Consider the following 13,327-nt stretch of genomic DNA (forward strand, 5'->3'; position numbering starts at 1 on the left):
TGTTGTTGTTGTCATTGTTGTTGTTTTGTTTTAGTAGTTGTAGTGAACCAGGCAATCAACTCAATGTCAAACAAATAACAAATAAGTCACTTCAACTTATGAACTGCATATTTGGCCATATTGTTTTGTTGAATAGCTGCATTTTTTCTCGATGACTGGATGCTGAGCCATAAAGAGCCACCTATGTAGCACAATCTGTCTGAATCACACAGTTATTAATTCACACATGCATAACTCGGCTCTCAGAAGTAGTCATATTGATGTTTTATTTGCTAAAAGAGAAGTTATAGACTGTTGAAATGCATTGTGTGCGTGTGTGCATGTGTGTGTGTGTTTTTCACAGTGCAGTGACATTTTTAAAGAAACAGTAATATATATACATATATATATAATTTATTTATTTATTTATTTATTTTTTTTACAGTGTGATTCCAAACCTATACAACTTTCCTCTGTGGAACACAAAAGGAGATGTTTTGAAGAATGTTCTAGACATATTATTCATTACAAATACTTTTTTGGTGAACTATCACTTTAAGAGAAATAAATGCGTAGAGAAGAAGCACGACGAGATGGATCTGTGTTGTGATCCGCTCTCTGTATAACCTTTAGGGTCAACCGAGGTGCAAATGATTCAGACACAGTGAAATGTAAACCACAGTCTTAAAATCTTCACCTCACACACGCGCTCAGACATCCTTTCCTCTCTCCTTCCCGCCATCCTCGCGGGACATTAGGCAATAGACTTGTTTACCTCACCTTTCACCACATTGACTGGTGAATTATTCATTGGCATGTACTGAGGTAGGAGTGGAGGAGAGAAAGAGAGAGAGAGCAGGAAGGAACGCAAGATAGAAAAGTAGAAAGAGAGAGGTCGAGAGACAGGGGAAGAGTGGAGGAAGCTCATGGGAGAGGGATGGAAAAGGTTTATAGTCATCTCGGTAGGTAAATTGATTATGGAAAACCTTACCGGCCTCCAATCTCTTGAGTCTGAAGTTGTAGAGGGAGGGGTCATGACTCGCGTGGCTCCCTGGTGCCAAAGTGAGATGTTTCGCTGAGATAATGGAGCTCTTCTCAAGGCAGAGCTTGGTGAAGCACTCATCCATCTACAGACTCTACAAAAGAAGCGATGGTGAACTTGCCGAACACCCACAAGCCTCTCACGCCCTCGGGCCACCAGCAGTTCACAGTTATTAAAGTAACACTAGCACCAGACATGATATGACAAATATATCATTGTATAAGTGATACACTTTTATTTCAACCAGTCAGAACATATTTGATCTTTCATTTAACAACAAACAGGACTTCTACATTGTGTGAAGTGACTGGAATAGATAGCATAAGCATTTGTGATTTGACAAGTCTGGACTGAAGTACAATACCAAACAAAATGACAAACAATTAGAGAATATTTGGGTTAAAATTTATGGAAAAACAAGACTTTAAATTAATGAAATGTCACTGTAGGAGGAGCTAAATCATGTGATGCAATTTCCGTGTGGGCGGGGCTATTTAGCATGAGGTGATTGAAATAGAAATCGTGTCAGAAATAGGTGTGATGCAACAAATTTACAGCGTTAAGTAATTTGTTTGCCTGGACTAATGCACAATGCTAATCAAAATGACAACCAATCAGAACATTTTTGATGTTTCATTTATAAAAAATTAGATTTCTGTGTGGGCGGGGCTAAAATGCGTGAGGGGATTCGGTAACATTTTCTATAAAGCCCGTATTTATAATACATTATAAGGGGATTTTTGAGGCATTATAATGAATGCATAATGCATTTAAAAACGTATAATATGTTATATTAATTCATGAATAATCAAAACACAATTATGATACATCATAATACTTACGTAATTGTGCTTATAAGTTTAAGACTGCTAGTTGACATGTAGTTGCAGATTTACTTATCAACAGCTGTCTAAAGGGTACCATCAAAATAATCAAACTAATATTACAATACAAATAGTTCAAAGCAAATGTGTCATATTACACATTCATCTGATCTGATAGAGAAAAAAGTTATTATTTTTATTACTACTACTACTACTACTACTACTACTTATAAGTGGTCTTTGACCACTTTAAGTAAAGTAGCATCAGAAAAATGGCAAGATATGAGACTTATAATACATTATAACTATGAGAAATATAATCTGTTGTAAAAGTGGATGCAACTTGTTCATTGCGTTATAAATCATCATACTCTTAAAAGCTTTAACCACAAATAAGTAACTATTTTAATATATTAAAACTGTTATGAATATGCATTCATTATAATGCCTTAAGAATAAAATTATAATTTATTAGCCTATAAATACTACCTAATAAATACGGGGATTCTAATAAAAAATATGGCAGAAGAAAGTGTGGTGTGATGTAGTCATCTGTTTGTCCAGACTAAAAGTACATTGCTAAACGAAATAACCTATAAGAAAATATTTGATATTTAACCCTTTAACTGCCGCTCGACCAAATGGTTGAGCACATTTTGAGTCACTATATTTTATTGAGAGGAGTACCTAACTTAATTCAAGCTGATTGAGCCATCTTTACCATCTGGTAGAGGTATGTTAAGCCAAAAAAAATCAACAGCATTTGTCACAACACTTCTTCTTTGATGGATGTCAGAGAGAAAGAAATCACTCCTGCCATGTAAACTGTTTTTGGTGAAATTTTGCAAGGTAAGCATATTTTTTTGACATATTACACTGTAAGAGCCCTAACTTTACAAAATTATTTTACTTGGTGCCATGAAAAAACTTTAGTATGTTTTCAATAATTTTTCAAAAACGTGCTCAACCAAATGGTTGATTTGTCACTTTATGGTAAACGTAGAAAAGCTAAGCTAATGTTTTAAAAATTATGGGACGTGTTGGAAAAAAAATACATTGAGTGTGGTAACTAATGACATAAGGAGATAAGAAATGCAAACAAAAAATGCTTTTTTTCTTGGTGGGGCAGTTAAAGGGTTAATATACAGCTATTTGAAAATAAAATAAAATAAAATTATAACTGTGGATGAGACTGAAAATAAGAAAAATATCACTTGCTTTGTGTTTCGCCTGATTTGGGAAAGGTAACAACAAAAGCAACTTTTGAAATTAATTAAAGTTAAATACTGTGCATAAATACAATTCTAATTCAAAGTCAGTCTTTCTTAGTAAAATATGTAACTCAAATTGTGTTTTCGACAAATGAGATTTTAGGGCAGGTGGGAAAACTGTGTAGCTGCTTGATGATTTAGTGTTATGAAACTTAACAAATATGATCTTTAATGATATTTTTTCTTTAGGTAATAAAATCACAGCCAAATGTTCTTTATGCTTGCTACAGCAAGTATACAGCCATTTTAAAAAAATAATAATTTGGACCGGTGAAATATTAGTGTACAGTATAGTTAATAATAGTTACTACAAAAAGAATTTTTTGGGACCGATGAGATTTTAGTGTACAGAAATAGAAACCAATAAACCGACAAAATGTTTAATTTTGTATCGCATTTTTGGCTGTTTAAGACCAAAACTCACAAACGCATTATTTTTCTTTATTGGGTTGCACAAATACACCAACCAGCCCCTCTTACAACCTCAGTTCGCTCTCAAAGAACCAAACGCAGCTTATAATTACTACAGTAAGGAGTCCAGTAAAGAAACGAGTGTTAGTTCATTTTCAATACGCATGCATAAAACGGTCAGCTAATGACGTTCTCCTGGGCAGCAAGAAACTGGCCTTACTGCAGAACTGCTCAATGCTTATAATCGATCCAATCTTATATTAGACTCAAATCGGCCCGGCTCATGGCAGTCAGTGCATTATCTTAATGCACGCATATGCATGCAAGCATACATAGCATAACCATGAGGTCACAGCTACATACTCTGATCTAATTTTACAGCTCCAGAAGCTCGGACTGAATGCATTTTCCTGTCTGAACAATACATAAATACGAAGAGCACGTGTACACACATCAAATTAGTGCATGCAGGTTTGAAGAAGGGTTTTTGTCGTGTGGCAATTAAAAATGTACACCGTTGTGTGGTAAAGCAGACTTCAGCAAGACATTGTACTACGGAAAACCAGGGATGAAATCACACCCGCCGAAGGTTGGGAGGGGTCAAGGAACTCTAGCCCCTCCACTTCCGTCTCATTTCCACCCGAATGTGTATGCCAGGGATTGAGCGTATTTCAACCAATACAGGAAAATGAAACTGCCGCTGCTATCTGATATTACAATCTCCTTGGTTTAGGAGAGTTTGTGCCACCGACCGATTGCCACTGTCTATGGTTGAATGGCAATGCGTACAGCTGGGTTTTCATTTCCTCATGACTGTGTGGATATCTGAGCAACAACTACGGAAGAAATACTGGCCCAAAACTGCAGCCGTAGTCAAACCGTAATGTTTGACTGCAAACAGCCTTTAAACGTGATGCTAGCGGTTTACATGCGTTTTTATCTCTCTTTTATATAATATCTCTTATTATCTTATTTGAAATATTAGCTACTCGAAAATAGTTATTTGTAGAATATATTTGAATATATTAGCACAATTTATTATTATACTGTATATTTGGATTTAGAACTATATATTCTATAGTTTACTACTCTATTTTATATATTTATATATTTCAATTTGTTACTATATACATAATTATATTTGAAATATCTTAATAAATTGAAATAAATAAAGTGCATATTACTATTTACATTTATATATTTAGATGTAGAGCTGTAATACTACAAATTCAGTAAGAAAAGTTTAAACATACATATTTTATACATTCTTTATGTGTGTGTGTGTGTGTGTGTGTGTGTGTGTGTGTGTGCGTGCGTGTGTGTGTGTGTGTATTTTCAAGTTTTTTTTTTTTTTTTTTTTTTTTTTGGAAAATGGATTGATTAAAAAGCATTGACCAAAAAGTTTGCATGCATTATGAAAATAAAATATATAAGTGCAGTGATTAAAAGGCATTAAACATTAAAAAAGATCATTCAAATTGGTAAACCCCTTTTTTTCACAGCTGAAAGCTACAAGAAGTAGCAACAGGCTCAGATGTGTAGGGTTAGAGTTACATCAGATGTACAGTATAGCTTAGTTAGTGTCTTCATGGTCCACGTTCCAACAGAAACCTCACGAATCGGGAAAGCACCAAGTTCCTGTAAAGATGCAGCCTTCACTTTGATTCCAGAGCCTCGTTTTCCTCTTCTTTTTCCTCTGTAGAACAGCAGCACTTTTTATTCCCACAGTTTTACTCTCTCTCCTGAATCCATTTCACTGGGTACTGGACCTATGGGAATTCCCGGGTGCTTGGCGGCTTAAAATTTAATGAGAGTTTTACTTCACAGATCAACCACCGCTCTTTCTCTCTCTCTCTCTCCCATCACTTTCTCTTACAAATGCATAGCCTATATCTTCCTGGACCAACAAGCCCTCGGCCCTGATAATTCGCTGAATGTCTCCGAGCTGAAGCAAACAAACAGTCAAGAAAAGATTGGACAAATACCATCAACACATTCAGAGAATTCTGAACGCTCCAAAATTTAGGACTAAAGGAACATTGGATTTCTTCTTTTATTAGCTTCGCCAAAGAACTTTCATAACGCACAGTAAATATTTTGTTCTCCTTCGTAATAGCTCAAGGTGGTGTGCAGAACGTCTAGGTTTTCAAGAAACAGTCTGAGCACTGCAGATAATCGCATTTGAGGTTAAGATTAAAATGCCAGTGTAGGCCGACAGTCTGCATACAACTTAATAAGACAAGTTCAAGAAGTTAAAGGTTTAGTTCAACACAAAAATGAATGTTCTTTAATCATTTACTCCTACTTTCTTCTAGGGAACACAAAAAAAGTTATCTTTAATAAAAGTGGATGGTACGGAAGCATGTTTTGCTACCAATAAAAACATTTAAAAAGGTAGCTGCAGCTTTTTATCTCATGATAAAAAATAAAATAAATAATAATAAAATAAAATCACACGATGTAAACTCAGAACTCTTAAGGAAGTTCCAAGTTATATACTGCAATTCTGATGTTTATCTGAGGATTCAAATATTTTCAGAGTTCATAATTTAGATTTGCGATTCTGAGATAAAAGTTTTTTACATTTTTTTAGAAACGGGCTGTAGGAAGGTGACCAAGGGACCAAAACTACATTTAAGCACTATAAAAACATAAAAGAAATAGTAAAATTGGCTTACACTCCATATTCCAACACTATAGATTTTTTTAAGTTGTAAATAAAACAAAGATTATGAGAGTACTATATATATATATATATATATATATATATATATATATATATATATATATATATATATATATATATAATATATATATATATATATATAATATTTCAGTTTTTCTATTTCCCATATAATTCAATTTCTTAATTCATTATTATATTATCATATCATATTTTATTTACTGACAGTGAAAATTGTTTAATGTAAATCCAATACTGTTTTATTTCTTTCATTTATTTTAGTGAAAACTTCTGAATTCATCCAATAAGTTTGTTTGAAATTTACATTTTTACATTGCCACCGTTCCCTTTCATTGTTTGAAAAAGAGCAGCTTGGACATTCTGGAAAATATCTCCTTTTGAGTTCCACAAAAGAAACAAAAGCGCTAGAGGTTTGGAACAAATAACAAATAACTAAATTGTCATTTTTGGCCGAACTATCGCTTTAATCAATGGAAAAAATGATTCTGCAAACTTTTAGGGTATCTCAACAATCTTTAGTAAACACCAAATGTTTTTATTCCAGTCCATAGACGTCTGTAACTCCCTTGATGTTTTACCCAGAAATAATTGTAACTACTTTGGTGATAAAAACCCTGAAGGGATACAAGATAAGACCCTTTTTTTTAAGATTGCAGCTTTGTGCTGTCTTCCGCTTGTGCATTTTGTGGTACTTCTCTTGACCTGCAAAAGTGCATTATGTATAGTCGTGCAGCACAACTAATGAGCAGTGACTGAATGCACTGATAATGCCTTCGGTAATGATATCCTTACTAAGCAGTTAAGCAAACAAAACAATAAAACAGTTCTGAAAAGGATAAGGGCATGAAGGTTCAAACAGAGTGAAATCGAAAATCAAATCTACATTTATCTTCCCCAGTGAATGTTTTGGTTGTTTTTCTGGCCACTCCTTCAGACGCCTACATGAGTGCCATATGCCTAGAACCAGAGTTGTCGAGCTTGAATGTGCAAACTGATTGCTTTGAACTTGGCCCTCTCTAAGCATTCCGACAGCAATACAGAGAACAATAGTGAACACACATTTTTTTTTCAAAAGCATTGGTTCTGGATTTGATTTATTATTATTATTATTATGATTATTATTATTATTATTATTTATTTGATTTATTTTTTCATTCACCATAGGCTTTTTGAAAAGTTATTTGATAAAGACTTGTATTTGGTATCAAACATTTCTGATGCAAATTAAAACATTTGATTTAAAGTAAAAAAAAAAAAAAATTAGAAAATGATGTGTAAAATGTTTGGATATATATAATATATGAAGAGTTCAGATGCAAACAAAAGCCTCAAAGTGGCGTCTGAAATTTTCATCTAAAATAACAATTTTTATCAAGCTCCTATGTTTAGGTTCTGTAATTTTTACTCTAATGGCAATGAATGGGTAATTTTCCTATGCAATTAAAGTGAAATAACTAAACATAAATATACGAGAGTGATTCATTTTAGAAGAAACCTTCAGACAGCACTTGAGGCTTTTGCATCTGCAAAATGATATTGCAGTATATAAGTAAACTTTGCAGGGCTTCATGGGAGGCATGGATGCGATCTCTTTTGAGCCATTTTTTTTTTCCAAAATTAATTCTGAAATTAAGATTTAGTTCGTTTTTTGAACATGTTTTAATCAGTCATTAGTTAAAAATGAATAATTAATAAATAAATAAATACTTTTGAAATATTTTTAAATAAAAATGTTCTGATAATCAAACCTTATTATGTATTTATTGTTATATGTTTAGTGACTAAATTGAAGTGAATAATGCACTGCACAATGCACATTGCTTTCTGCACAAAATATGAACGATTATGTGATTAGTTGCTTCATGTTGCCATTTAGCATTGTTTTTCCCTTCTGCTGAGATGTAGACCTACAGTACAACCCATTTTGGAACAAGACCCACCAGTTGTGGACCTAAAACACACTCCCCCGTTGGCTTGTGGCCTCACCTGATTTCACCCCATATTGTGGCTGCTTATCAACATTTTCATGTCAATTTCAGCTAGCCTCTTATCTTGGCTGATGCACAACCTTTCTCTACTGTCAGATCACAGTCATATTTTGGCCTTTTTCCCGAAATCGATTCCGTAGCTTTATTTTTATTTTTTTATTCGAACCGTATAGTACTGTAACAGGGGGATGTTATGGGCTGATAAAGGTCAAGTGTAGCATCGAATCATTGAGAGATTCATAATGAATGTGAGCGCGGCTCTCACGGCAGGTGTTTCATTACCACGGTACGGGAGAGAATGAGTGAGCCAGACTTAGAAACCCACACACCCAAGGTCAGACCATAATCATTGGTGGCCTTGTCAATATCAAACCCAGGTTTTTCCATCTAATCCTTTTGATATTTCATAACCTATCAAATAGCGAAATCCGAGATAGATTTTGTTATGTAATGGTCAAGCTGCCAAGGCTCATGTCAATCTACTGATGCCACTAACAGTTTTGTAGATGTATTTGTTTGACTGCATGAGGGTTGATTTTGAGAGTTTGTAGAAACTCATAATACTTTCTTTTTCTTCTTCTTGGGCAAAAAGCTGAATTGTTGTTTTGAATATGCATCCAACCACCTTGTGTTTGGTGCAAAGTTGAAGTGAAAAAGTCATGATAGATTCACATATGCCATTCACATAGGAACTTAAAGTGCCCCTATTATTATTTTTTTTTTTAGTTTCTAATATTGTTTTGGTAGTCTCCTACAATGGGTTTACCTTAATCCAAGGTCAGAAAACGCTTTTGTTTCCTCAAAATACGCATTTAATGTCACCTCATTTTACAGCAATTCTCAAACGATTCATTTGAAGCATTCCTACGATTCAGTCTCTCTAAATCCCTCCCTTCCATGAGCCTTACTCTGCTCTGATTGGTCAGATGGCCCAGTCTGTTGTGACTGGTCTACCACGTACAGTGCATGTCAGAAACAATATGCCCATTGCCATAGTTCCATATTTTGAACGCTAAATATAAAATATAAACATCTTTTATTTATCTTACTTACAGCTTGTGATCCAGTGGAGGTCAAACGGGCACTGATCCGTCTTTCAAGAGCAAGTGTTTTGTGAATCGCACATTGAACTCCCTGAGATTATAGAAGAAGTTGTCAGTGAGGGGAACACAAAAAAAGATTGGGGTTGCAGTGGTAAAGTGAAAAAAAATACAATAAATAAAAAAACAAAGAAGAAGAATTTGAACCACTGCATCTCTGCAACCTCTTCATTTGGAAGTGAAAACAAATAAACTTTCACATTGTCTTCTTGACATGATGTTAACCACACGAAGAAGCGACTGTGTTTTTGAGGGCAGGTCAAGTTGTTCATGGCTGGCCAGAGTATTATGGTGATATTATACAAATGTGTTACCACTTCACGAAAGTACTGATGACTCATTTAGGCTGTTCAGACTCAGATCTTTCTTTTGAGAGACAATAACTTTATTTAGCATGCACTTTTGGCTTTGCAAACTTTGTAGACTGTTTACATTCACAAATTGGTACATTATACACTGCATGAAAGGCAATATTCGAAATGGAATAATAGGAGCACTTTAAGGTTTTGATCATTCTTAAAGGGACAGTTCACCCCAAAATAACTCAGTCATTGTATTCACTCTAATGTTGTTCCAATCCTGGGTGGCATACTGTCTTCTGTTTGAACACAAATAAGGAGTGTCTGAAATGCTCTTTTGCATAAAAAGTCCACAAAGCATCATAAATGTAATTCATTCGACTCATATTTCAAGTTGTTTGGTGTTATATGATGTGATTTGACAGTCCAAAATATAAGTCATGACTGGGTGAAAATATCTAAAAACCATCTCCAGTGAGCTGCAACCAGATCACTGAATCAGTGAGTTGAGAATTGGTTCAGTCCAACTGATGAACGAATCTTTCAGGCAGGTTTTGTGAACTGGATTCCATGAAAGGATCTGATTCAAAAGTCAAAGGACGGAATCATTCACAAAAGAATGACTAATATAGAATCAATTTGTATTGACCAGTTTGTATGTATTAACTATTGTCTGTCTGTCTGTCTGTCTGTCTATCTATTTATTTATATTTGGTGGTTATTTTGTGCCTTTTTGGGTCATTTGGGATATTCATTTGTGTTACATGGAGTCTTACAGGTTTGAAAGAACATGACAATTAGTAAAGGTCTGTATACACTAAGAATGAGAATAGCAATGTCCACACCACAACTATAACAAGTAATTATATGGTTTGGGTCATTTTGAGAACAATTTTGAATGCTAAAAACATTGACGATCATAATCCACCCAGCATTGAATAGCTCAAACTTTTAAATCAAGAACATTTTGAATTGTATTTCCTGTGGTTGTTGACGTTCTCGCTTGCAAAGCGGGAGGTTAAACGCAGCCTGCCCTCTCTCCTCAGACTGGCTCCGATTCTCTCCTCCCTCAGGGCGCGTCGTCCAGTCTGGTGGTCAAGTTTGCCGACACGGACAAGGAGCGCACCGTCCGCCGCATGCAGCAGATGGTGGGCCAGTTTGGCATCTTCAACCCTGCCATTGCCCTGCCCTTTAGCACCTACAGCACCTACGCGCACGCGGTGAGTACCCTTCCTCCCCTCTGGGGGACTTGGCGACTCTGGACCCAACACTTTCCAATTTCGATGATCTCATTGCCTCATTCCTGCATGCCCAAACATCCTCACTCATGTGCCCAGACTGACTCAGAATATTCCATAGGAAAATCTTCACTTGGTTATTAATAGCTTGCATCGGGTGCTTCGGTACCTCGGGGAGGTTGAAAGGCAGTCGAGAGGCTGAGTTGGTGCCTAATATTCATTCATGAGAGACACTAAAAAAACAGTTAGTTTCTAGTTAGTTCCTCCATATGGAGTAGACAGATATACATATATTCATGTACTGATAGGCATAGGCGAATATTTCTCGTAAATGCCAGGATTAATTGTTAGAGTCGACCCGGCCCCTCGGGGCTTATCATTCACACTCATTTTCATATCACAGACGTGCGGGGGACAGCGGAAGATGTGCGTACGGACAATCTCACAGTAACTGCCAGGCCAGTACGCAGGAAAAATACGCCCTCATTGGCATTCATGAGATGCGGAGCGTCCGCAGGAAATGCAAATGGTCCGAGAGCGGCGTGCGGGAAGGCAGGCAGGGCGGCTGCCGTTGCTCCCACAGGTTGGCAGTGGCTTTTATCTCCTGTGTCAGAGATGGTGCAGCGTGCCGCTCGCTGGGAATGACACAGTCTCTATAATTCACTGTTCAAACCCAAGCCACACATGCCGAAACCGACTGCTTTACAGTGCATGCAACATGTGGCAAAGTTTGTGACTTTTTATTAGGTCATCTTTTTGACTAATCAAGGGAAGTGTTATTTTAAACATGATACAGAAACCCATTTAAAGGGGCACTCACTATTTTTTAATTTGTAATTTTTTTTTTATACATGAAGAAATTAATAGGAATAAAAAAATAAAAAGTTATATGTGCATCACATGAGATGATGATTCCGGGTCATATTAGTAGCCTAATGAAGCTGTTTCATTTTACGTAGCGCTTGTCACCTCATGAGAGCCACCTTATTAAGATCACATGACCAGCCACTATAATGCAATCCTAAATTGATTATTATTGAACACTGTTGATAGTGGAATAACTTAATCATGCCTATATTAACTCTATATATGTTTTAATGTGTTATTATTATTTTAGAATTACTTATGGAATGTTACATTATTAATTAATATTTTGAGTTCACTGTTAAGACATTGTCACTGTTGCAACTTTTTGTGTAATACTTCCACACCACTAGGTGTCAATATAATGCAGGGATGATATTGTCTACATAACCAGACAAAAAGAGTGGGCCTTTTAAAAAGATACTCCGAGTATTTTTTCACCCAATACATGATTTTCTGCTAGGTTTGTTTATTTACTCTGAGCAGTCGCCTAATGCTAAGTGTTAAATGCTAGCACAAATGATAGCCTACCTCAAATTGTGCAGCATGTTCAGTAGAGGTTAGATTTGACTTTTCACCTGGCGGCAGATAAAACAGTGCATTATTATTATTTGTTTATTTATATAATTTATGGGTCATGTCAGTCACATTTCACATTGCCTCATAATGCTGAAACAAATGCTAAACCCTCTTCAGCCTGGGCTAGTAAGTAGCCATCCAGCAAACAGCCAGAACCACCTAGCAATGAACTAGCATAGCAGCTAGCTTATTTCCCATGTTCTACTGTTTACTCACCTCCTCAGCTGAGCAGAACCTGAAAGGGTCTCCAATAGGCATTCATAGCACCTTCATAAACAGTCAAAAAAAAAAAAAAAACACATTAAGCTAACGTTTCGCTTCAGATATGGCAATGGTACATTTAGAAATGTGGAGGACGAGCAAATTAAGAGGCTCTTTCCACAAACACAGCTGTGCAGAGGATTACTGGGTTGAGCTGACAGCCAGTAAATTGGATTTTAGTCAGAGTAGAGGAGGGGGGCATCTGAGCGCAAATTGGAGGGGTAATAGTGCTGACAACATCGTGGCAAAAGACAGATGCGTTGTTTTAAAAAAAGGTACATCTAACTCCTTAATCTCCTAAATAAACATGAAGATGCTGGAAATATCCGATGCGGCCTTGTCTTCGTCTCTGGGGTGGAATGGAGGGGTGTGACACAAAACACGCGAAGAAAGCGAGAAACATTAATTTTCTTTCAGACGCTCTTGTCAATACAAGCCGAACATCTTTTATCTGTCTTTTTCTCCCGTTGCCTCGTGTTTGATCTTTTCTTTCAATTTTCTGAGCGGAGTCATCTTCATTTTCAACTTTTGGAAGATGAATAAAAGCGCGGCTGTTGATGGAAAGCCAGAGAGATCTCTTTTACTTGATGCCAATCACCAGAGATGGTGCATTAGATTAATACGACGCACAAATTGCTTGAAAGCACTTTAGAATGTTCTGAAGCCAACATTAATGAGGGGAATGTTTGCCTGGGTATTTTTGGGCGGAGGGCTCTGAGGAGGGGGGCACCCGTTCTGCTTTTGACCTACATTGCCCCCTATTGTTG

The 13,327-nt window shown here is 36.1% G+C and overlaps 1 protein-coding gene across 7 annotated transcripts in view; it reads left to right on the top strand.

Moving 5' to 3' along the window:
- The window catches only part of LOC113064903 (CUGBP Elav-like family member 5), a 72,045-nt gene that overhangs the window by 38,293 nt on the left and 20,425 nt on the right, over nucleotides 1-13,327 (top strand). For 4 of the 7 annotated variants that reach the window (XM_026235907.1, XM_026235909.1, XM_026235908.1 and 1 more), the window contains exon 4: nucleotides 10,665-10,838. In XM_026235907.1, coding sequence (XP_026091692.1) covers nucleotides 10,665-10,838 — 174 coding nt within the window. The remainder of the gene's footprint in view (nucleotides 1-10,664; nucleotides 10,839-13,327) is intronic. The other 3 variants (XM_026235911.1, XM_026235912.1, XM_026235913.1) reach the window with 1 other exon arrangement.

The sequence above is a fragment of the Carassius auratus genome, chromosome 47, assembly GCF_003368295.1.
Source record: "Carassius auratus strain Wakin chromosome 47, ASM336829v1, whole genome shotgun sequence".
Classification (NCBI taxonomy): Eukaryota; Metazoa; Chordata; class Actinopteri; order Cypriniformes; family Cyprinidae; genus Carassius; species Carassius auratus.